Source organism: Meles meles, chromosome 4 (assembly GCF_922984935.1).
Source record: "Meles meles chromosome 4, mMelMel3.1 paternal haplotype, whole genome shotgun sequence".
Classification (NCBI taxonomy): domain Eukaryota; kingdom Metazoa; phylum Chordata; class Mammalia; order Carnivora; family Mustelidae; genus Meles; species Meles meles.
The window spans coordinates 2,408,601-2,429,590 of NC_060069.1; the positions used below are offsets into that span (position 1 = coordinate 2,408,601).

The 20,990-nt window shown below is 37.7% G+C and overlaps 1 protein-coding gene across 1 annotated transcript in view; it reads left to right on the forward strand.

The window, feature by feature from the left end:
* COPB2 (COPI coat complex subunit beta 2) overlaps positions 1–20,936 on the forward strand; it is a 31,950-nt gene extending 11,014 nt beyond the window's left edge. Inside the window, exons 3-22 of the mRNA XM_046001968.1 lie at positions 2,665–2,751; positions 3,130–3,256; positions 4,111–4,259; positions 6,098–6,244; positions 7,081–7,180; positions 7,818–7,960; positions 8,208–8,407; positions 10,024–10,134; positions 11,814–11,902; positions 11,987–12,093; positions 13,378–13,521; positions 14,158–14,288; positions 14,566–14,773; positions 16,525–16,635; positions 17,619–17,833; positions 19,501–19,593; positions 19,686–19,866; positions 20,030–20,098; positions 20,244–20,315; positions 20,563–20,936. Of these exons, the coding sequence (XP_045857924.1) occupies positions 2,665–2,751; positions 3,130–3,256; positions 4,111–4,259; positions 6,098–6,244; positions 7,081–7,180; positions 7,818–7,960; positions 8,208–8,407; positions 10,024–10,134; positions 11,814–11,902; positions 11,987–12,093; positions 13,378–13,521; positions 14,158–14,288; positions 14,566–14,773; positions 16,525–16,635; positions 17,619–17,833; positions 19,501–19,593; positions 19,686–19,866; positions 20,030–20,098; positions 20,244–20,315; positions 20,563–20,655 (2,577 nt within the window). The 3' untranslated portion in view covers positions 20,656–20,936. The remainder of the gene's footprint in view (positions 1–2,664; positions 2,752–3,129; positions 3,257–4,110; positions 4,260–6,097; positions 6,245–7,080; positions 7,181–7,817; positions 7,961–8,207; positions 8,408–10,023; positions 10,135–11,813; positions 11,903–11,986; positions 12,094–13,377; positions 13,522–14,157; positions 14,289–14,565; positions 14,774–16,524; positions 16,636–17,618; positions 17,834–19,500; positions 19,594–19,685; positions 19,867–20,029; positions 20,099–20,243; positions 20,316–20,562) is intronic.
* Positions 20,937–20,990: the final 54 nt, after the last annotated feature.

The window sequence follows — 20,990 nt, forward strand, 5'->3', positions numbered from 1 at the left end:
CTAGGGATCTCTTCTGGCAACTCCATTTAGCCATTTCTCAGATCTGTGATTTCACTGTGGTATGTTCTAAATCCCAGCTGTATTTCCCTTAACTTTCTCTCGGTTTTACTGTAACGTAACTCTGTCTGGTTCATCCAGTTTGCCTCTTTTTTTCTTTTGTGCCCTTCTGTGCCCTCTGGTAGGGCCATCTGCTTCCACTTTCAAAATTCATCTTCTTGGTAACTTCTGATTTCCTTCTTTCCTTCAAGAATAGAGTCCTGGGATGGATAGGGATTATACCAATCTTACTTTCCACTGTTACTACAAGTGCCTATTTGACTGTGAGACTTACAGTAGATACTGAGTAAGTCTTTGTTCAATGGTTGGTCTATTTTTGGTTCTACCTCTTTTTTTCCCTCTATCACCAACAGAAGTTACTTGCCACTCATGTATATTAAGAGCAAAATTCTTCAAAGAGGCAAAACGTTTTTGGAAGTAAATTCAAATGTACTTGAATTTCAAATAAGTCTTTGAGGTGGTGAGTGCAATGGTTAAAAATCAGTATGTTACGGGGCGCCTGGGTGGCTCAGTGGGTTAAGCCGCTGCCTTCGGCTCAGGTCATGATCTCGGGGTCCTGGGATCGAGTCCCGCATCGGGCTCTCTGCTCGGCAGGGAGCCTGCTTCCCTCTCTCTCTCTACCTGCCTCTCTATCTACTTGTGATCTCTCTCTCTCAAACAAATAAATAAAATCTTAAAAAAAAAAAATCAGTATGTTACAGTTTGAAGCCATCCTGCTTAAATAAATGATGTGGGCAAACCTCTTAAACATGTTAAGCTCAGTTACTTATCTAAAATGAAGATAATATTATTGCCTTCCCTCTATCAATAGGATTGTCGAAAGGATTAAATCGAACTAGATAATATTGTGTGAAGTCCCATACAAGTGTTAGTCATTATTTCCCTAATTTACATTAAGTTATATTGAGTGTGTAGCATTTCTTCCTCTTTAGATTGTTTAGCTTCTAGAATGCGGAGACCATCTCTCGTGTCATTTGTATCAGCCACAGCACTTAACATGGACCTTGACCGTGACTGTTCTGCAGCTGCTTTATTTGTACTGCTCAGCAGATCCCTGGATTTGTTGGCTCCTTATGAGCTTTTGTGGATTTGTCTGTCATCTTACAGATTGTATGTTGTGTCTGCTCTCTATATGGTAGTCAGCTGATAGTTGTACAGGTTAGAGCTGATACCCCCATTTATTGTGTTTGTGTGAAGAATCTGTGAAGTCTGGCTTCAGAAGGCCAGAGTAGGCTCAACAGTTCTTAGGAACCAGTCTCTGTTGTTTCTTTTTTCTTACAACTTTTTTTTTGAAAGTATAGTTGATATACAATATAACATTAGTTTCAGGTGTACTAGTTTTGATTCTTTTTATTTAGTGTATATGGTTAATCAGTAAGATTGTGCTGTTTTTCATTACTTTCTGGTACAAAAAAGAGAGATTGCAAAATGATAGTTTGAATCTCAAAGTCTTAAAAAATAAGGCATCATAGTGGGAGGACAAAGCCATGCGTTTATCCCTGTTCTTTCTAAGAGGCTCTTTCAGTTTTCTGCTTTTATCCTGTATATATTATTCCATTTTGAGCAGCTTGAAGAGACATCTAAATCACTGTGTTTTCATGCTTCACTAAAAAGAGGTAAATAGCATTTATATGGAAACATATTGCTAAAGTGTTCAAAAGAATTGGATCTTACATGGTTTCACTTATTTGTGGAGCATAACAAATAACATGGAGGACATGGGGAGATGGAGAGGAGAAGGGAGTTGAGGGAAATTGGAAGGGGAGGTGAACCATGAGAGACTATGGACTCTGAAAAACAACCTGAGGGTCTAGAAGGGGCAGGGGGGTGGGAGGTTGGGGGAATAAGGTGGTGGGTGTTAGTGAGGGCACATGTTGCATGGAGCACTGGGTGTTGTGCAAAAACAGTGAACACTTTTATGCTGAAAAGAAAAAAAATAAAGTGATATATGCTTAAAAAAAAAAAAAAAGAAAATACCCAAAGCCCAAGAATGTCAATAAAAAGATGCCACATAAGACCTCTGAAGAAAAAAAAAAAAAGAATTGGATCTTGTTTATGAGTTTATTTTATGAGTTGATAGGTTTAATTTTAAAAAGAAAAAACTAAGAGCCAATTCATTCAACAAATAGTTACTGCACACTGGTTGTTTGCCAGCAGCTGTTCTAGGCTCTGGGAATACAGTGGTGAATAAGACTCTTGCCCTTGGGGAGCTTAGCAGAAAAGATTAACATTAGACACATAATTATGAAGGTGCTATGTTATGAATAGGGAGTGTAAGGTTCTGTTTGTGGGTTTTCAGGCAGAGGGCACAGGAGGAGCAAAGGTAAGGCTAAGGAGATAGGGAAGGGCAGGCTGGAGCACAGAGGATCTGGAATTCCATCTTGTGGAGATTTGTTTTCTTTTATCTTTTATAAGTATTTTAATTTTGAAACTGTTAAAGGATGATTGGCCTGTTTTTTTCATTTCTTGTTGAACTTTTGTGTTTTAACCTGAGAATATTTTTAAATTAGGAATGATTCAAATAATTGGATATTTTAAATGTAACACAGTAGTTTTTTCAGTTATTTTCTCATAACTCAAAGTGTATATTCTTATTAAATTTTAAAGACATTGGTGAAAACATTTGAAGTGTGTGATCTTCCTGTTCGGGCTGCAAAGTTTGTTGCAAGAAAGAATTGGGTTGTGACAGGAGCGGTAAGTAATTATATGAATTTCTAATTCCTTCAGTTTCTTAATTGGTCAGTGATTATGCAAATGATTTTGATTCTTGATTATTAGTCTGATTTTTTTTGAAGCATGGACTTTATAACTTGAGCCTATGGTACACTTTTTTGTCAAGATTTATTTATTTATTTTTAGAGAAAGCAAGGGAGGGGGTTCAGAGGGAGAGGCAGATTCCCAGCTGAGTGCAGAGGCTGATGTGGGACTCCATCCCAGAACCCTGAGTTTACTTACTACCTGAGCTGAAATCAAAAGTCAGGACACCTAACCGACTGAGCCACCCATGCGCCCCTACACCATTTTGCACAGTTTACTTTATAACAGTAATAATTTCTAAATTTCCATTTCTAGGATGACATGCAGATAAGAGTGTTCAATTATAATACTCTGGAGAGAGTTCATATGTTTGAAGCACACTCAGACTACATTCGCTGTATTGCTGTTCATCCAACGCAGGCTTTCATTCTGACTAGCAGTGGTAAGAGATGACTCCTTTGGTCATGTGCATCTCTTTCAGTAATGCATTTTCATTCAGTGAGACTTGCAATTCTTTCACTGCTGTTACATGTGGAGTTCTAATTCCGAGCGGCCTTTAAACTATTTAAATCCATTACCGTGCTATCAGTGCTGCTTGCTTTCGTATTTAATGAAATATCAACTCTACTTAGGATTTGTGTAGCAATTGCTCGGGTTTCTGTCAGGGAAGGCCTGAAGGTCTAGATGATTAAACATCTGCTGAACAGAAAGCTAATTTACATGCTGGTGGGTGAGTTTTTGCCAGATTGCTACATACCCTCATCACTTTTTTCTTTATATTCAGGCTAGTTTGCTCCATGGCATTATATCTAGAACAGTGAACTTTTGCAGGGTAATTAAAACAAGTTGTACTGATTTGGTAATAGTTCTTTGAAACATTTTTAAGTTAAAATTGAGAAGTAATTCAAAGCTTTTTTTTTCACCATTCTTATAAGAGGAATGCTTATTCCCTAGTCACTGCCATTATTATTTAGTCATACTTAGATTCTAATCAAACGTGTGTTACTCTTCTCTCATTCTGTAAAGCCCACTGAGTCTTAAAATTTTTCATGAAATTTTTGTATTTACTCGTAGTAATTTCTCTATCTTACCTCACCTCTTCTATAGAGAGTTAAGTTTATTCTTAGGATAAATAAGGATTTTGAAAAATCTGTTCAGTTCTGATTCTATTTCTTTAAGCCTTGAAATGTATGATTTCTCTTAGATTTGCTGCCTTGAAAGGCACAAAGACAGCATCTTAGTTCTAAATGAAAGAAATATGAATGGCAACTAACTTGAGACTTTCTTTTGGCCTAGATGACATGCTTATTAAGCTCTGGGACTGGGATAAAAAATGGTCCTGCTCACAAGTGTTTGAAGGACACACCCATTATGTTATGCAGATCGTGATCAATCCTAAAGATAACAATCAGTTTGCCAGTGCGTCTTTGGACAGGACCATCAAGGTAGGGTGCCTGCTCTTTGTATCCATTATGATGGTGAAATGTAGTTCTTTGAGATATTTTACTACTGGCTGCCCATGAAATTTATTCCTGCTTAGAAGTTTCTCTTAAAAGCTCATATTGAAATCAAAATAGGACTTGTGGTAACTTGATGCTCTTAACAGGAGGAGTGTTTTTCTGTGTCAAAGCAATATATTCTAAGACTTTGAAACTACTGCAAACCCAGAATAAGAAAGATGCCAGTATGTCCTCTTACTTCTGTTTCCTCACCTTTCTGTGTATTTCCTCTATTTCCCGTTTCCTTTTAGTGTATTCAATGTTGACATCTGCCGATTGTTAATGTGTTTTACATTAAAATTTCCTCTGCCTCCATTCTCTTCTCCTTACTGCATTTCTCTGTACTACTGCGAGGTATCTTTCTAAAACATGGATTTCACCTTTCCATTCCCAGTGTTACTGTTGAATATGAGGGTTTCCAAGACTAGCCACAGCTAATATTATATCTCCTATAATCCCGGTCTTATCCACCATTCTCCAGAAATGCCGTGAATGTACATAGACCCTCATTCAACTGTTAACCTCTGCTTGCAGTGCTCTTTATTCTCCCTTTTTTACTTTTTTTTCCCTCTGGAGAACTACTCATCTTTCAAGGCTCAGCACAATTACTTACTCTGAGAGGCTCTCTTCAGACATCTATTTCACCTCTAGACAGAGCCAATCATGCTCATCCCATTCCTTCCATTCCTTTTTGTCTTTATTTTGCCCTTCATTTTGAGCGATAACTAATGTGTCTCCAGAAATCTTTATCCCCCAAAATGTTGATGTTTGGGCAGGAACTAGGTGTCACCCCCACTCCCTCAAACAGACACTCAGTAGCAAGCAACACAGTGCCTTGCTTGTACTAAAAGCTTAATACTTGTTGCATGAGTGGTAGTCATACTCCCTTTTCCATTACACTTTTTAAAATGTCTCTATATGCATAGGTTTAAAATGCTGTATTGCACTAACTTTTACTTATGTGTGTATGCTTACATCTATATAACATTCCTTTAACTTACATAAATGTTATGTTATTTGTCTGATAATTGAGTATTAAATGATATCTGTCTAAATATCTTAGGGTTTTGACCTTACTTTTTTTACCCCTTTTGCTGGATTGTCCTTGCTTTTGACATAGGTTGAAAACTTTGAAATTAGTTTCGAACTTCCTTCACTAAAAGGTGTATCTTGAGAACATAAATTGTCTTATCTTTCGCTCAAGTAAAGTTTGTTGTATACAGTCAGTGGTGAACATTTGTTTATGCATCTTTATTCTTCCCAGAGGGCCTCCTTTTTAGGAGGCACTCAGTAATTATTTGTAAAGATAAAGCTCAATACTAGTGCTGTGGTAACGTTTGATTACTTTTCCATACTTTAAATGTTTTAAATGTTTTGTTATGTGGTCATTTTCTCTTTTTAATATACCTTACTAAATCCACTTTCATTATCTTTATATTAAAATTCTCATAAAATCATTTCTTACTGTTCTTTAGACTATAACCTGTGGATCACTGGGATGTCTGTTAAAAATCTGGATTCCTGGGGAACTATAGGGATAAAGAGAAATCTCTAGAGATAAAGCCTGGAAATTGGCATTTTTGGAGAATACTATAGTTATTCTGCCCCCTGGAAAGTCAAGTAAAGTGAGAAAGAACAGAAATAAATGGGTGAAAGAAATGTACATTCTTTAGTTTTCCTGTCCTGGGCTTTGGCACTTTATATAATATGTCAGAAGGGTGATGGAGCTGCCTTCTGAAAAGCAAGGCCCCTTATTGACTGGCAGACGCTGTTGCTCTTTAAAGGTGTGGCAGTTGGGTTCTTCCTCACCAAACTTCACTCTGGAGGGACATGAGAAAGGTGTGAATTGCATCGATTACTACAGCGGTGGCGACAAACCATACCTCATTTCAGGTGCAGATGACCGTCTTGTTAAAATATGGGACTATCAGGTACAGTTTTTTCATAATCTTACTCTGTCATGTGTTAGACATGGATTTCACTGTTTGTTACCAGACAGTTAAGACTTGGGTTATTGAACTCTGTGCAGAGCATAATAACTTAAGTCTTCAGTATTTGCCTCTAAGCAGTAGTCCTAGAGTTCTCCATAAAAATGAAAGAAATGCCTATTGAGATTTTAAAATAAAACACCATTATGTTTATTTTTTACTTAATAGTAGAAATTAGAAATTTAAATATTTCAACTAAAATGAAGTTATTACACCCTCTAGTATCCTCACTGTAGACTTCTGTCCATATTTGAAAACTAGCAGATAAATTAATAATACCATGACATAGCCATGTTACAGACATTTTGCCACATAGACTTTGTAAACCTAGTTATCACTTGTTGTTACTATGCTTTTTATCTCTCAGAGACAGATTGAATTTCTGTTTTGTTTCTCACATCAAAATTTCCGTAAACAGTTAATAAAATGGGGCCTAGAAAATCACTGTTACTTAGAACCTTATTCAGATTTGTGTTTAAGTACAGGATAAAATTATTAAAGATATTATCTTAGAAGTTTGGGAAAGAAAACATTCATATGAAAACCAGATCTTTTGAGGTGTGTTTGTTTTCTTCTTTAAATGTGATAGTTAAAATTCTATTTCCCTATGTTGTCAAAGAATTAGAGAAAATATGCAGATAATTGTGTTTCAGAATTTCTGTATCAAAAATTATTTAGATTAAAATAACAGCTCTCATTTTTATGTCTCTGCAAACTGGAAAAATTAAGGATGAGTTACTTGTTTTTCACTAAAAATATTTTCTGTGTCTTGATTACAGAATAAGACATGTGTACAGACACTGGAGGGACATGCCCAAAATGTATCTTGTGCCAGTTTTCATCCTGAGTTGCCAATCATCATCACAGGTTCAGAAGACGGTAAGTTTGAAGTGTACGTTTATTCAAGTGTGCTTGTAATTACTAAGTAGTTATTTAAGTCAGGTAGTGCCTTGCATTGTAATTGGAGGTTTCTGAGAATTTTGCTCCTTTTATTAGAGTAGAATACTTGTGCTGTAACAGAGCGAAGGGGCATTGTTATCTTCTTCATCATCATTCTAATGCGTTTTGACTATTATTTAAATAAGAGGACCCAGAAATACTAGAGAAAAACTGTGAAAAAACTGGTCGGTGGTTTGGAGTCCAAAAACCTGGGGTCATATTCAGGTACTGCCACTTCATGCATATGTGGTTTGGGCCGATTATGAAATGGGCACAGACATATCCACCTCATAGGATTATAGTGAAAAGAAAAGACCATGTGTGTAAAGCACCTGCAGGTTCATAGTAGGTACCGTGCTGAGAAAATTCATTATTTTACATGGAAAATCACACTTCTTGGTTTCTTAAAATTTTCTTTTAATTTATGTTGCTTTATAAAATCACTTATATAGACTATAGATCAAAAAATTAAGCTGCCAGGGAACTAATAAAAAAAGACTTCCCTTTGGGCGGTTCACCTGACACAGTTCATCGTTAGATATTCATTAGAAGGGAATATTCACATTGTTCTTTTTAGGAACTGTGCGTATTTGGCATTCAAGCACGTATCGCCTTGAGAGCACATTGAATTATGGAATGGAGAGGGTGTGGTGTGTGGCCAGTCTGAGAGGGTCCAACAATGTCGCTTTGGGCTATGACGAAGGGAGCATTATTGTTAAGGTAATCTCTAATTATACTCTTTCTGAATAAAATGAACACAGTGGAAGCAGTTTTCCTTATTTTTTAGTACAGTCATCTTCTAAGTTGCCAGTTTTATTAAACTGGCTCTTCTTTCGTTAAGCACAAGAGATTAAGCCCTGGATTAAACTGGAAGAAAGGAGCCTCTGTTAAATGAAAATAGAAAATGTTTATCTTGTGGCTTTATTTGGTTTCTGTTATTGCTTAAAGCCATTTGTCATTCTTCCAGCTTGGTCGGGAGGAACCTGCCATGTCCATGGATGCCAATGGAAAGATAATCTGGGCCAAGCATTCAGAAGTACAGCAGGCCAACCTAAAAGCAATGGGAGATGCTGAAATTAAAGATGGAGAAAGACTGCCACTAGCCGTCAAGGATATGGGCAGTTGTGAAATATACCCTCAGACTATTCAGCACAATCCTAACGGGCGGTAAGCCATCATCAGACTCTCTCCTGGGCTTCTGAGTGTGTTAGCGCGGAGCTTGCACAGCCACAGCATCTAGCGCTCTCACACTGTGCTGGGCGTTCCTTGTGAGCTTTTGCCCTGGAACCCTGAACACAGCTGCCAACATACCAGTCAGTTGAGTTGGCATGCAAGGTGAAAGCATATTAGCCTTTCTGGCTTTGTCCCACTGTACAACTTTGAACAGTTAAATAGTTTTCTGTTTATTCGTTTTAAATGTGCTGGGTTTGTGTTCTTGTGCTGCTTTGAGGGCAAGTATCATGTCTTGTCTTGAGACTGTAGGTGCTCTGAACACTTGCTAATTAACTTAGGAAAAGGTGACTCTGAAGTATGTGTCTTTTGAAAACATTGGGGGATTGATAATAATTCTGCTGCTTATCTATAATTTGAACCACCATTTTTGTTTCTTAAGATTTAGAAAGCATGAGTTTAAACCTGTGCATCTTTAAAAGTTACTTTACAGTAGATCTGGCCGTCTTATAATTCTGTTCTGAGTATTGAAAAAGACAAGCTTTGTAAACCCAAGTATATGACTTGTTTAGTAAATGATATCCATAGTTACTTGTACTATAATTTCCTTAGGAAGATTAAGAATGCATTGTATATTTTTTCCCTTAATATCATAAAACCTTTTTTTTTTTTTTTTTTTTTGCATCTTAGTATTGGTAGTCCAACAGCAACCAGTACAATTTTTTAAAAAAGGTTTTAATTATTTATTTGACAGAGAGAGAGGGAGAGAGCACAAGCAGGGGGAGAGGCAGGCAAAGGGAGAGGAAGAAGCAGGTTCCCTGCTGAGCAAGGAGCCCAGTGCAGGATCCCAGAACCTTGGGACCATGACCTGAGCCGAAGGCAGATGCTTAATCAACTGAGCCACCCAGGCACCCCAGAGTAGCACCTTCTTATGTCTTCTTATGGTATAAATGTAATATGCTTATATTTATGTGTATAAATATAATGTATTTGTGTGTATAATATATATTATAAATAATATATAATATAACAAATTTTTATATATTTGTATAAATATAATAAATATACCTTCTTATGGTATAAATGTTATGAGCAAAATGCTAGGCATTTTGATCTCAATAGGTACCAGTTGAGGGGCGCCTGGGTGGCTCAGTCAGTTAAGTGTCCGACTCTTGATTTTTGGCTTAGGACATGATCTCAGGGTTGTGAGACTGGGCCCACCCTGGGCTCCAGGGTGGGTATAGAGTCTGCTTAAGAGTCTCTCACTGCCCCTCCCCCCCTTGAAAATTAGTTGAATTATTAGAATCTTGGCCCTTGTGCATCTCCAGCCATTCTTATCTTCCTGTCCCAAGTCTCCTTTGTTAAAAGAGAAGGCCACTGCAATAAGATTTTCAGCAAAACCCTGTCTTTATGTCTTTGGAATTGTGTAGAATATTTATGTCTAACTTTGTATTTGAAGAAATGTGTAACTTTAAAAGATACTAGATTCAATTATAACAGTCAACTAAAGTAGCATTTGTTATTAGAAGTATTTTATTATGAAGATGAGCATTGTTTAATAACTTCCACATGTTACTGATCCTGCTTCTCTCCCTGGCTTCCATAATTTCCAGGTTTGTTGTGGTGTGTGGTGATGGTGAATATATCATCTACACAGCAATGGCATTGAGAAACAAAAGCTTTGGGTCTGCCCAGGAGTTTGCATGGGCCCATGATTCTTCAGAGTAAGTTTTGGTTTGTGCTCTCCAGCTGGCCCTGACTGCAGATACGTGATCTTTTTGTATGAAACATGTTCCAAAGGCTCAGTGTTGGCTGTGCTTCTTCGTGTTCAAGGACAGTTCTCACCAGTCCTGCCTTTGCCCTTTCTGTATTCATTATTCAGCAAACTCACTCAGGCTCATCTAATAATCCCATTAAATTGGGGGCCCAGCACCCATTTCCTTGATGGAGCCCTTGACAGGGCCTGGTGCATATAGATGGGCTTAAGACAAAGGAGGCTCTCCCCGTGCCCTGGTGTCCTGAGGTGTTGCTCGGTCCTGAGCTAGTTGGGAGAGAGTGCAGTCTGGTGTCATCTTGATGAGAACTTCATTGAATCTTTTTTAAAACTAATTTTCTGTGATGTTACCCAACCCTCATTCTTAAATTCTGTCTAAATTTTGAGTATTCACAAAATATTCTCATTAAAAACTGGAAAAATCATTTAACTCTAAATTATCATTCCAGGTGCTAATTAATTATCATTATTTGTACTAGATACTAGTTACCGAGTGGTTCCTTTTCATTCCTTTTTGGTGCATGTAATAAATATTAGGGCTTTGGTTTTTTCTGACCACACAACTGAATTACATCTTCTGTTTTCTTAGTTTTGTTTCCTCCATATTTTGTATTGCCCCTGCCCTCAACAGTGAGTAACCTGAGCCTCAGTTTTGCATATAAGGTGCATGTTTTTAAGTTTTTTAACAGTAAGATATACTGAGATAAAAATTTGTTTTGATCTTTTCATAAATTTCCTAAATACATTCATACATGCACGGTTTTAAATACTAAAATGTACTTGGATATCATCTTAAAAAAAATTACAGTTCATGGATTGCCTTACCACTCTTAACATACCTCTCTGTTTTGCTTTTTTTTTTTTTTTTTCTTAATCTTTATCTAGTTAAGGCCCTGTCAGCATCTTTCCTGTCTTGATAGGAACACTCATCAGATCACTTCCTTAAGTACTCTTGATTATCCAGCAACAGCCACAGCCCCTCTTTTCAAGAGACCTGAATATACACAATGTTCTAAATAGTTGCCAGAAATGGCTGAGCCACTTGTGAAAGTTTTTATTTTTAAGTCATCTTTATTGAGTTGTAATTTATACAAAATTAAATGCACTACTTTAAATGTACGTTTCAGTGAATTTTGGCAGATAGATACAGTCTGTAACCACCAGCACAATAAAGACATAGAACATTTCTGTCATCCCTGGAAAATCCCTTTGTTTTCCCTTAACAGTCTTTTCCCTGGCCCCAAACATGATTTGCTTTTTTGTCACCATGTGGATTAGATTTGTCCTTAGAGTTTAATATAAATGGAGTCCTACAGCATCCACTCTTGCGTCTGGCTTTTTTTGCTTAGCATAATATTTTTGAGATTCATCCATATTGTTGCATAAATCACTAATTGGTCCCCTGTTCTGCAGAGTAATATTCCATTGTATGAATATATCATAGTTGGTTTCATCACTCACTTTTTGAGGGATAGTGGGTCTTTCAGTTTCTGAAATAGTTTGTAAACCCTAATGATAATAGTGTAAAACCCATAATTCATTACTCAGATATATTTGAAAATATTTCTAACATTTTATGGAAGTATGGTTTGGTATATAATATGCCATGTTTTCCTTCCTTCCCCCCAGATATGCAATAAGAGAGAGCAACAGTGTTGTAAAGATATTTAAGAACTTTAAGGAAAAAAAATCATTTAAACCAGATTTTGGAGCAGAAAGTGAGTGCTATTTATTTATGACACAATATTAGAAGCTTTGCAATGGCTCAGAAACATCTAAACCCAAATCCTTTTTCCTTTTAGGTATCTATGGAGGCTTCTTACTGGGAGTCAGATCTGTAAATGGCTTAGCTTTCTATGACTGGGACAATACCGAGCTCATACGCAGAATTGAAATTCAGCCCAAACACGTGAGTTTTCCCTCCATTGTTACTTCTGGAGTGTGCACCTTTGTGAGGACCCGTCGGTCCCTGAGGCAAAGAAGTGTCTTTGTACCCAGCTCTCCTGGTTCCATTTGTGTTGGACACAGTACCATTTACTTCAAGATTGCTTAGAAAATCAGAATTGTAGTATATGAATGAGGTAGTAGACATTGGGTATTTTGAAAAGCACCAAAGGTTATACAAATGCCAAGTGTTACTCATATTTTATTTTTTTTTTTTAAAGATTTTATTTATTTATTTGAGAGAGAATGAGTGAGAGAGAGCATGAGAGAGGAGAAAGTTAGAGGGAGAAGCAGACTCCCCAAGGAGCTGGGAGCCCGATGCAGGACTCGATCCTGGAAGTCCAGGATCATGACCTGAGCCGAAGGCAGTCGTTCAACCAGCTGAGCCACCCAGGCGCCCCTGTTACTCATATTTTAAATGACATTTGACAGAATATAAAAAGTATACTTTGAAGACAGGAAGTCAGGGAGCTCTTGACTTAGAAAGGCCTAGGAGCCCCATACCATTCAGAAAGCCTTTTCATACTGTACCTGATGATGGCTGTTGAAACTTCAGGTAGATGCCTCTAGTGACAGAGCTTTCTACCTTTGGAACTGCCTGCTTCTTTGGCCACTTTTCATTGTCACAAAATTCTTTGGAGACAAATCTACCTCCCTAGTGTCCTGGTTGTGTCTTTTACAGCATGCAGTCTGAGTGGGGATTAGGGCCCCACAGGGCAAAAATTGGTTACTGAGAGTGAAGAAAATTCACTCTTTATCTATAAAGCATATTTATATGTATTTATATATGTTATGTGTATGTTTTAAGTATGTATAAGCATATATGTAGTATCCATGGTATTAAAAGTTTATAGGTGAGGTGAGGGAAAAAAAATGTCTAAAAAGGCCACTGGGTGTGTGGGTAAGGGTGATAATAAAAAAAAAGGCTGAAAAACTTTTCTAGAGCAGTAGGGACTAGGCTACTGCTGCTAAATTATAGCACATTCAGTGTCTACTGATAGCTTTCCTTCCTGTCTCCCTTGAGTCTTTCCATTTCTAGGCTAAAGAGTGAGGTACTGCCCTGTCCACCCTCCAAATAAATACATACATATACGTACATATGTGTGTAAATATATATCTATATATACACTGTATGTACTACATAAAATTGTTAAATGCATACTTACTAGCCTAATACAAGAAGACAAAAGTGTATGCAGTTTGTCACACCACTTAGAAATCCCAAACTGTTTTGTTTGCCATGTTGTAGATTTTCTGGTCTGACTCTGGAGAGCTGGTTTGTATTGCCACTGAGGAGTCATTTTTTATCCTGAAGTATCTGTCGGAAAAAGTCTTGGCTGCACAGGAAACACATGAGGGAGTTACTGAAGATGGCATTGAAGATGCCTTTGAGGTAATTGACCAACACAATTTTAGCTTTGTTTTTACATGATTTATATTCGTATAATAGAACTTCACTGATTTTAATATTTTATTAAGTTAGGTTTGGGGGAAGTAACACTTAACTAACTATAGTGAAATGCAAAAATTAAAGTCTTATCTGAAAGATCAGAGTTTGAAAGTATGTATGTTTAAAAGAAATTTGTACTTTGATTTTAGGAACTTTTTAGATTCACTTTGGTATCTTTTAGTAAGGAAATTAGAAGGTGTTTTGATCTTAAGACAGTTTACCCAGAGTGATTTAAATGAGCTCTCAAATGGTTAAGTTAAATCATCTGTTGTGGAGATGGTCCTGGAAGATTTTATGAAATACTTCTCCAATTTCATGTGTGTGAGTTTAGATCACCACTTTTTAGATCACAGCTCTGATGCAGCAGTGAGATTCTACATTACAAATATACTCAGCCAGGAATCTGTTTTTACATGGAGAAAGAAGATAGAAATTCCAAGGAAATATTTTCTTTCTTGAAGTAGGATTTTACGTTGTATTCCTTATTCTACCTTATCACCCCCAGTCATACTCAGTTTTTGTTATTGACAGGATTTCTAATACTTGTAAGTTCATAATAGACTATTTTTTTCCTTGCAGGTTCTTGGTGAGATTCAGGAAATTGTGAAAACAGGGCTGTGGGTAGGCGATTGCTTCATTTACACAAGTTCTGTGAACAGATTAAATTATTATGTTGGAGGAGAAATAGTCACCATTGCCCACTTGGATAGGTAACTGAGTATTGTTTTGCTTTTGTCTCAAGCATCCTAAATTTAGAATTAGGCTTTTTAAACAAAATCTGTTGCTGGCTTGTAGCAGCAATAGCCTTGATTTTTCAGTGTATAGCTTTAGTACATTGGCTGTTGTTGATCAAAACTGCTTCAATCAAAGTGAGAAGATTTTGAGCAAGAGGCAGGTTTTGTGTGTGTGGGTGAGAGAGAGTATGCGTGTGTGTGTTTACCTACTGATGTGGGCCTACTCCTAAATTAATTTCTATTTCTGTTATAGGACAATGTATCTCCTGGGCTATATTCCTAAAGACAACAGGCTTTATCTGGGGGATAAAGAACTGAACATTGTTAGCTATTCTCTGCTGGTTTCAGTGCTGGAATACCAGACAGCTGTCATGAGAAGGGACTTTAGCATGGCTGATAAGGTTCTGCCTACCATTCCAAAAGAACAGAGGACCAGAGTTGCACACTTTCTTGAAAAGCAGGTAAGAGTTTTTTGGTTTGTTTTCTTTTTGGGTGTTTTTTGTTTTTTTTCTAAACCAGTCGAAAAAGAATGTTAGTATAGATTTGAAAACTGTTTCTTTATTGCCACTTAATGGCAATGGAATTTCTCCTGTAAACTTAACTTACTTACTAGCCTCTTCTTTGTCCTTTCTTAATGCCCCAGTAACTTCTTTTTTTTTTTTTTTTTGAGATTTTATTATTTACTTACTGAGAGAGAGGAGTCAGAGAGAATGCACACACAGAGGGAGGGAGAGGGAGGAGGAGAGAGAGAGAATCCTAAGCAAACTCTGCACTTAGCCAGAGCCTGATGCAGGGCTCAATCCCACATCCCTGAGACCATGTTCTGAGCCAAAACCAAGAGCCAGATGCTCAACTGACTGAGCTACCCAGTGCGGCAACTCTTAGTGCCTTCTTTAAATGTTTAAAGCAAAATAAAAAAAAAATGTTTAAAGTGATTATCAGTCTTCTCTTTCTGTAGACTTCTTTTCCATTCTATCAGTATTTTCATTTCCATCGTGTATTTTCCCTCTCTGTGCTAGCAGGCCTTTTTTTCTTTTTTCTTTTTTTTTTTTTTTTAACTATGGTACAATATACATAGCATAAAATTTACCACCAGTGATATGCCCCTTTCTGAATGGAGTGTTTTTAAATCAAATTTGTATGTGCACAAAATGTAAAGCTCTGCAGAGCTTAAGAAAAACAACTGCACTTCTTTTCCTTTCTCACACCTACTTCCTAGAGGTAATCACTTTTATTCTTTTGGTTGATTCTCTCTTTTTTTTTTAAGATTTTATTTATTTATTTGACAGACAGAGATCACAAGTAGGCAGAGAGGCAGGCAGAGAGAGAGGAAGAGAAGCAGGCCTCCCGCTGAGCAGAGAGCCCCATGCAGGGCTCCATTCCGGGACCCTGGGATCATGACCTGAGCCGAAAGCAGAGGCTTTCACCCACTGAGCCACCCAGGTGCCCCTTGGTTGATTCTCTTGGTGTTGATTTCTACTTCTCTAAATAAAAGCCAGTTTTGATGACTCTGTGGAATGTGCAAGACCCGTTTTAGATTTTCTGCCCCCTGGAGTGCTTGCTAATGAATAAACTGGACATAAGACCAACAGTAAAGTCTAGGTAATGGTACCCTATCCATGTCAAGACCTGCAAACAAATGTTTGCTGAATGACCTGCAGATCAGGGAAAGTTGGAAGAAAGCTTTCACATTTTAGTTGCTTTTCTTTGAGGGACTGGACTAGATAATCTCTAAGCCCAGCTTAGTGAATAGATTACGAACAGCTAGGTCTACACCACTGTGCCTTTCTTTTTTTGAAATGGCTCTTGTTCACTCAACTTTCCAAAATCCTTTTCTTTTTGACATTGGTTTGCTTTTGCATTATTGATTTTGCTAGTTTTATTTTTTTATTTTCTTTTTTTTTTTAATTTTACTAGTTTTACATGAGTTTGTTCAGCATCAGTTACCTCCTGCTGCTTAGAAAACAGCACTGTGGGAGTGAATTTTGTCTGCTGGTTGGTTCTTACCAATTAATTTAAAGAGTGACTCCTTAATTTTCTGTCTTCTCATTGGAGTATTTTGTTATCTATTACTTTCGTTGAGGCAGTGAGGCTGTGTGTCAGCAGGGTATTCTCAGTTTGAAGGAGATCAATAAATGGATGATTTGCTGTGAGCACACACCGGATATGTGCGCATGCAGAGTGCACACACACTTACATCTGTTCTGTTTAGGGCTTCAAGCAGCAAGCTCTCACAGTATCCACAGATCCGGAGCATCGCTTTGAACTTGCTCTTCAGCTCGGAGAACTGAACATTGCATACCAGTTAGCAGTAGAAGCAGAGGTATGTACTAAGTCAGGATTTTTCATAACTGATGTAAAGATTAGGAGGCACTTCTTTGTGTTTAGTGTAAGTTCTCATTGAAGTTCTCGGAAATGCAAATTAGTAACTCTCTTTGGTGAGATTATTGCCACTCTTTGATCATTTAAAAATGCATTTTGTTAGTCTTTACATAAATTAAATGGTTTATATTGGAGATATATTCTTAGTATTCTTATTTAAAAGTGTTTTCAATAGTTTATATGAGATCTATTTTGTAAGATAAAAGATACAAGATATATGCAAGAAATATAGTAGTCTGAGAACTCTTAAAGAGTACAGACAAAACAGTAATTTGCCAGTATCCCAAACTATTGAGAAAGTTGTTGGTTTTAAATAAAGATTTTAATATTTTGACACAATTCAGTGACATTTTAATAAACTATTATCTATTGAGGGCCCCCCAGCTCTGGTTTAAGGCTAGCATTTATTGGTAAATTCATTTGTGCTAAATAAATTTCAGCTATGTTAAGATCATCCAAATTTGTAGCATTTGATTTTTGAGAAGCTACAAATGACAGATGATACTGTTGAATATTTAAGGATATAAAAAACAATCTCCTGCTCTTTCAAAAAATGGTATTAAATCACTCATTAAAATAACTGCAATCTGATTACCTTACAACTCCAATTAGATAGTATTACTTTTAGTTTTACCGCATAATTACAAAATAAAAATATAATGGGTTGATGATTATTCATGCATCATTAAAATTGTGTTTGAATTAATTTTGTATACGTGAATAACTTCCATTTTCTCATTACACATTTTGTCATTCCATTCTTATTTTGATTGATAGACCTAACTTAATAGGCACAGCTCAGTATATGTATGAAATACCTCCCATTGTCAGCATAGTAATACTCAGGTTACAAAAGAGTGTTGATGTTGAAAATTCAAATGTTTATTTCCGTAGATGTTTTAACTTGTAAGCTCTTTCTTACAGTCAGAACAAAAGTGGAAACAACTTGCCGAACTTGCCATCAGTAAATGTCAGTTTGGCCTTGCCCAAGAGTGCCTGCACCATGCACAGGATTACGGGGGTCTGTTGCTCTTGGCCACTGCCTCCGGAAATGCTAGTATGGTGAACAAACTAGCAGAGGGTGCGGAGAGAGACGGCAAGAATAACGTGGCATTCATGAGCTACTTTTTACAGGGCAAGTAAGTATTTTATCCAAGGTCTAAGAGAGGCGGTAATTTAAAACACTAATTTCTGCACTGACTTTGAGGGTGCTTTAGAGAGGAAGAATGAACCTGGAAAGAGAATGGAGAGAGCTCTGGCCTTGCTTCTGGCTAGTGGGGGCAGTCAGAGGACAGTGCTACCTTGGTGGCATTCGCCTTCAGTAAGGGATGCTTTTCACATATTTGATCTAAATATTTGAGCAAAATGAGCTGTTTAGGGAGGCGTGGACTGAGAGAAATGTTAAACCACTTTCTCAAAGCCCTGCCTCTCCCTAGCTGAGCCATTTTATTTCACCACAGCAGGAAGCTATTCTGCGGCTTCCATAGTACCTAGATGGCAGTAGTTTTACCCTAATTGGATGGTTCTGACCTGTGCATGGCAAGAATAAAGGGGCTTGAGGATGTCAGGTGCTTCTAGAATTGAGTCTAATTGTAAAGCATAAAAAGATCATATACATCTGAAAGCCTAGCGGTTAGTGCAAGTCAAATCATCTCAGCATTAGTTGACCATATTCTGAAATCAAACACAAAAGTGTTTCATCCTTGCTCTAGTGACTTTTCTCAACCTCACACTTTATCATAAAAACTTAGTGCACCCCAATGTGTATCATAATATATGTATTTATAAATTTGTATACTTGTAGGAATAGGCCCATAATTTAAAAACCAAAAAGTGTCTTGAAAATCGTTCCTTAAAACTTATTTGATGGCAAAACCTGAACCCTGAAGTACTATTATTAGTTGTTTTTATGCCACTCGTTTTTTAGCACATCCAGTATGCATGTGTTATTGCAGAATATTAACATTTATGACTTTCATTTGATGCTGAGGATGTGTGCTCACTCCAGCACATTTACTAAAATTGATGCTGAGGATGTTAGGTAGTATGTAGTATATGTACTATATTACCTTTCTAAAACCCAAAACCCTGGTTTTTTCGCCAAAACCCTGTGAATTCTAAAGCACATTATACACTTTATCAAACTTAGAAAAAAAAAAAATTAAGAAAACAGGCACCAGGACATTTTCTGGCTGGGCATCACTGGATTGTCCAGCACAGCCCACATTGGAGAATTGCCCTCGTTGACCCCACTAAAACTGAGTTTCTGCTCCTGAAAGCCTTTAAAATGTGCTTTTCGGGGTGCCTGGGTGGCTCAGTGGGTTAAGCCTCTGCCTTTGGCTCAGGTCATGATTCCAGGGTCCTGGGATCGAGCCCCGCATCGGGCTCTCTACTCAGCGGGGAGCCTGCCTCCCCCACTCTCTCTGCCTGCCTCTCCGCCTACTTGTGATTTCTGTCTGTCAAATAAAGAAAATCTTAAAAAAAAAAAAAAGAAAGTGATCCTATATTTAAAAAAAAAAATGTGCTTGTCTAAGCTGCCTTAGCTGGTCTTAAAAAGCCCCGGTAACTTCTTCTTAGGAGTTGTTTAAGTTATCAGGAGACTGAAAATGGTCACAAACCTGCTCTGTCCTTCATGCTTATGGAGTCCACTGAGGATGTAAACACACTGGTGATGACAAGTAAATGGCTCAGTGACAGAAACGAGGTGTATGTGTGGAAATTGGGGAAAGCATACTGACTTTGCATTGCTAAATCTGCATTTCTTTGTCTATTCTTGGTAATAGTGCCCCTCCTTTTGAATCTTTAGGCTTGATGCTTGCCTGGAACTCTTGATTAGAACTGGCCGACTGCCAGAAGCTGCCTTCCTGGCCCGGACTTACTTACCCAGTCAGGTTTCAAGGTACAGACTTTTAGTTTTAGGAACAAATGTTTCAGATAAAAACTGGAGCACACTTACTCAGTCTCCCTCTGGTTCCATGATCTCTATAATAGGGTGGTGAAACTCTGGAGAGAAAATCTCTCAAAAGTCAATCAGAAAGCCGCGGAATCCCTTGCCGATCCAACAGAGTATGAAAACCTTTTTCCTGGATTAAAAGAAGCCTTTGTTGTGGAAGAATGGGTGAAACACACACATGCTGATCTGTGGCCAGCCAAGCAATACCCACTTGTCACGGTGAGTCTCCAGGCAGCCAGACCTCATTTATTGTGACTGAAGTGTAGAAGTGCATCACACTTCACATCCATTATTGCTGGACTGAGAGCTAACATCTGGGATTTGGGTCAAGTTCAGAGAGGAACTGACTTCAGAATATTTCATCATTGCTTTATTCTGACAGCCAAATGAAGAAAGAAATGTTATGGAAGAGGCAAAAGGCTTTCAGCCCTCAAGATCTGCAGCTCACCAGGTCAGTAGAATACTGCATGAGATAATCTGGTTAAGATTTGCTCATTTTAAGTACCTTCTCCCACTTCCTAATCCTAACAGCTTCCCTTGGGGGAAAATTATCTGAACAAATTCCTTCATCTTTGTGTCTCCGCTTGGGCTTTCAGGAACTTGATGGGAAACCTCCTTCTCCTACTCCAGTTATTCTGGCCTCCCACACAGCCAACAAAGAAGAAAAGGTACAGACATCATACCCAGATATTCCAGGGGAACCCCACACTTACTCCTCCTTCCCTCCCCATGAATGCTTGCAGGATGGGCAGGCCTCTGCATTTCAAGTGATGTCATCACTTTCAGAGCAGGGGCTTTGCAATGAGAAAATGCCCCTTTTGACTCTTGCTTTAGTTCTCTTTGGATCATGAATCAGAGGTAACTTCAAAAGGTTATCAGAGATAACCAAGTGCTATATGACTCTTTTCTTTGCAGAGTTTACTCGAACTGGAAGACCTGGATAATTTGGAATTAGAAGATATTGACACAACAGACATCAACCTGGATGAAGACATTTTGGATGATTGAGTGTAATGTTTCTTGAGAACCCAACTCATAGATCATTATTATGGACAGGTATTGATTGCCACCCTGACCACAGTGCTTTGGACTCTGAGAAATTCCCTCGATTTTTATATGAAAAGGCTGTGTGTGGCTCACTGGGAGCCCAGTGCTCTTCTCATCTTAGGAGTGGTTTATGTGCAGCATCCAAATCACTGTTTCCTTGTTAAGTAAAACAAATGTGGGCTTTGATTTTTTTCATACTGTCATTAGACCATATCTCATAAAATCTTTTGAATTAATGAAAATATTTGAAAGTTTCCTTTCTAAATTAGGAAAATAAACTTCTAGTTTTAGAAGGC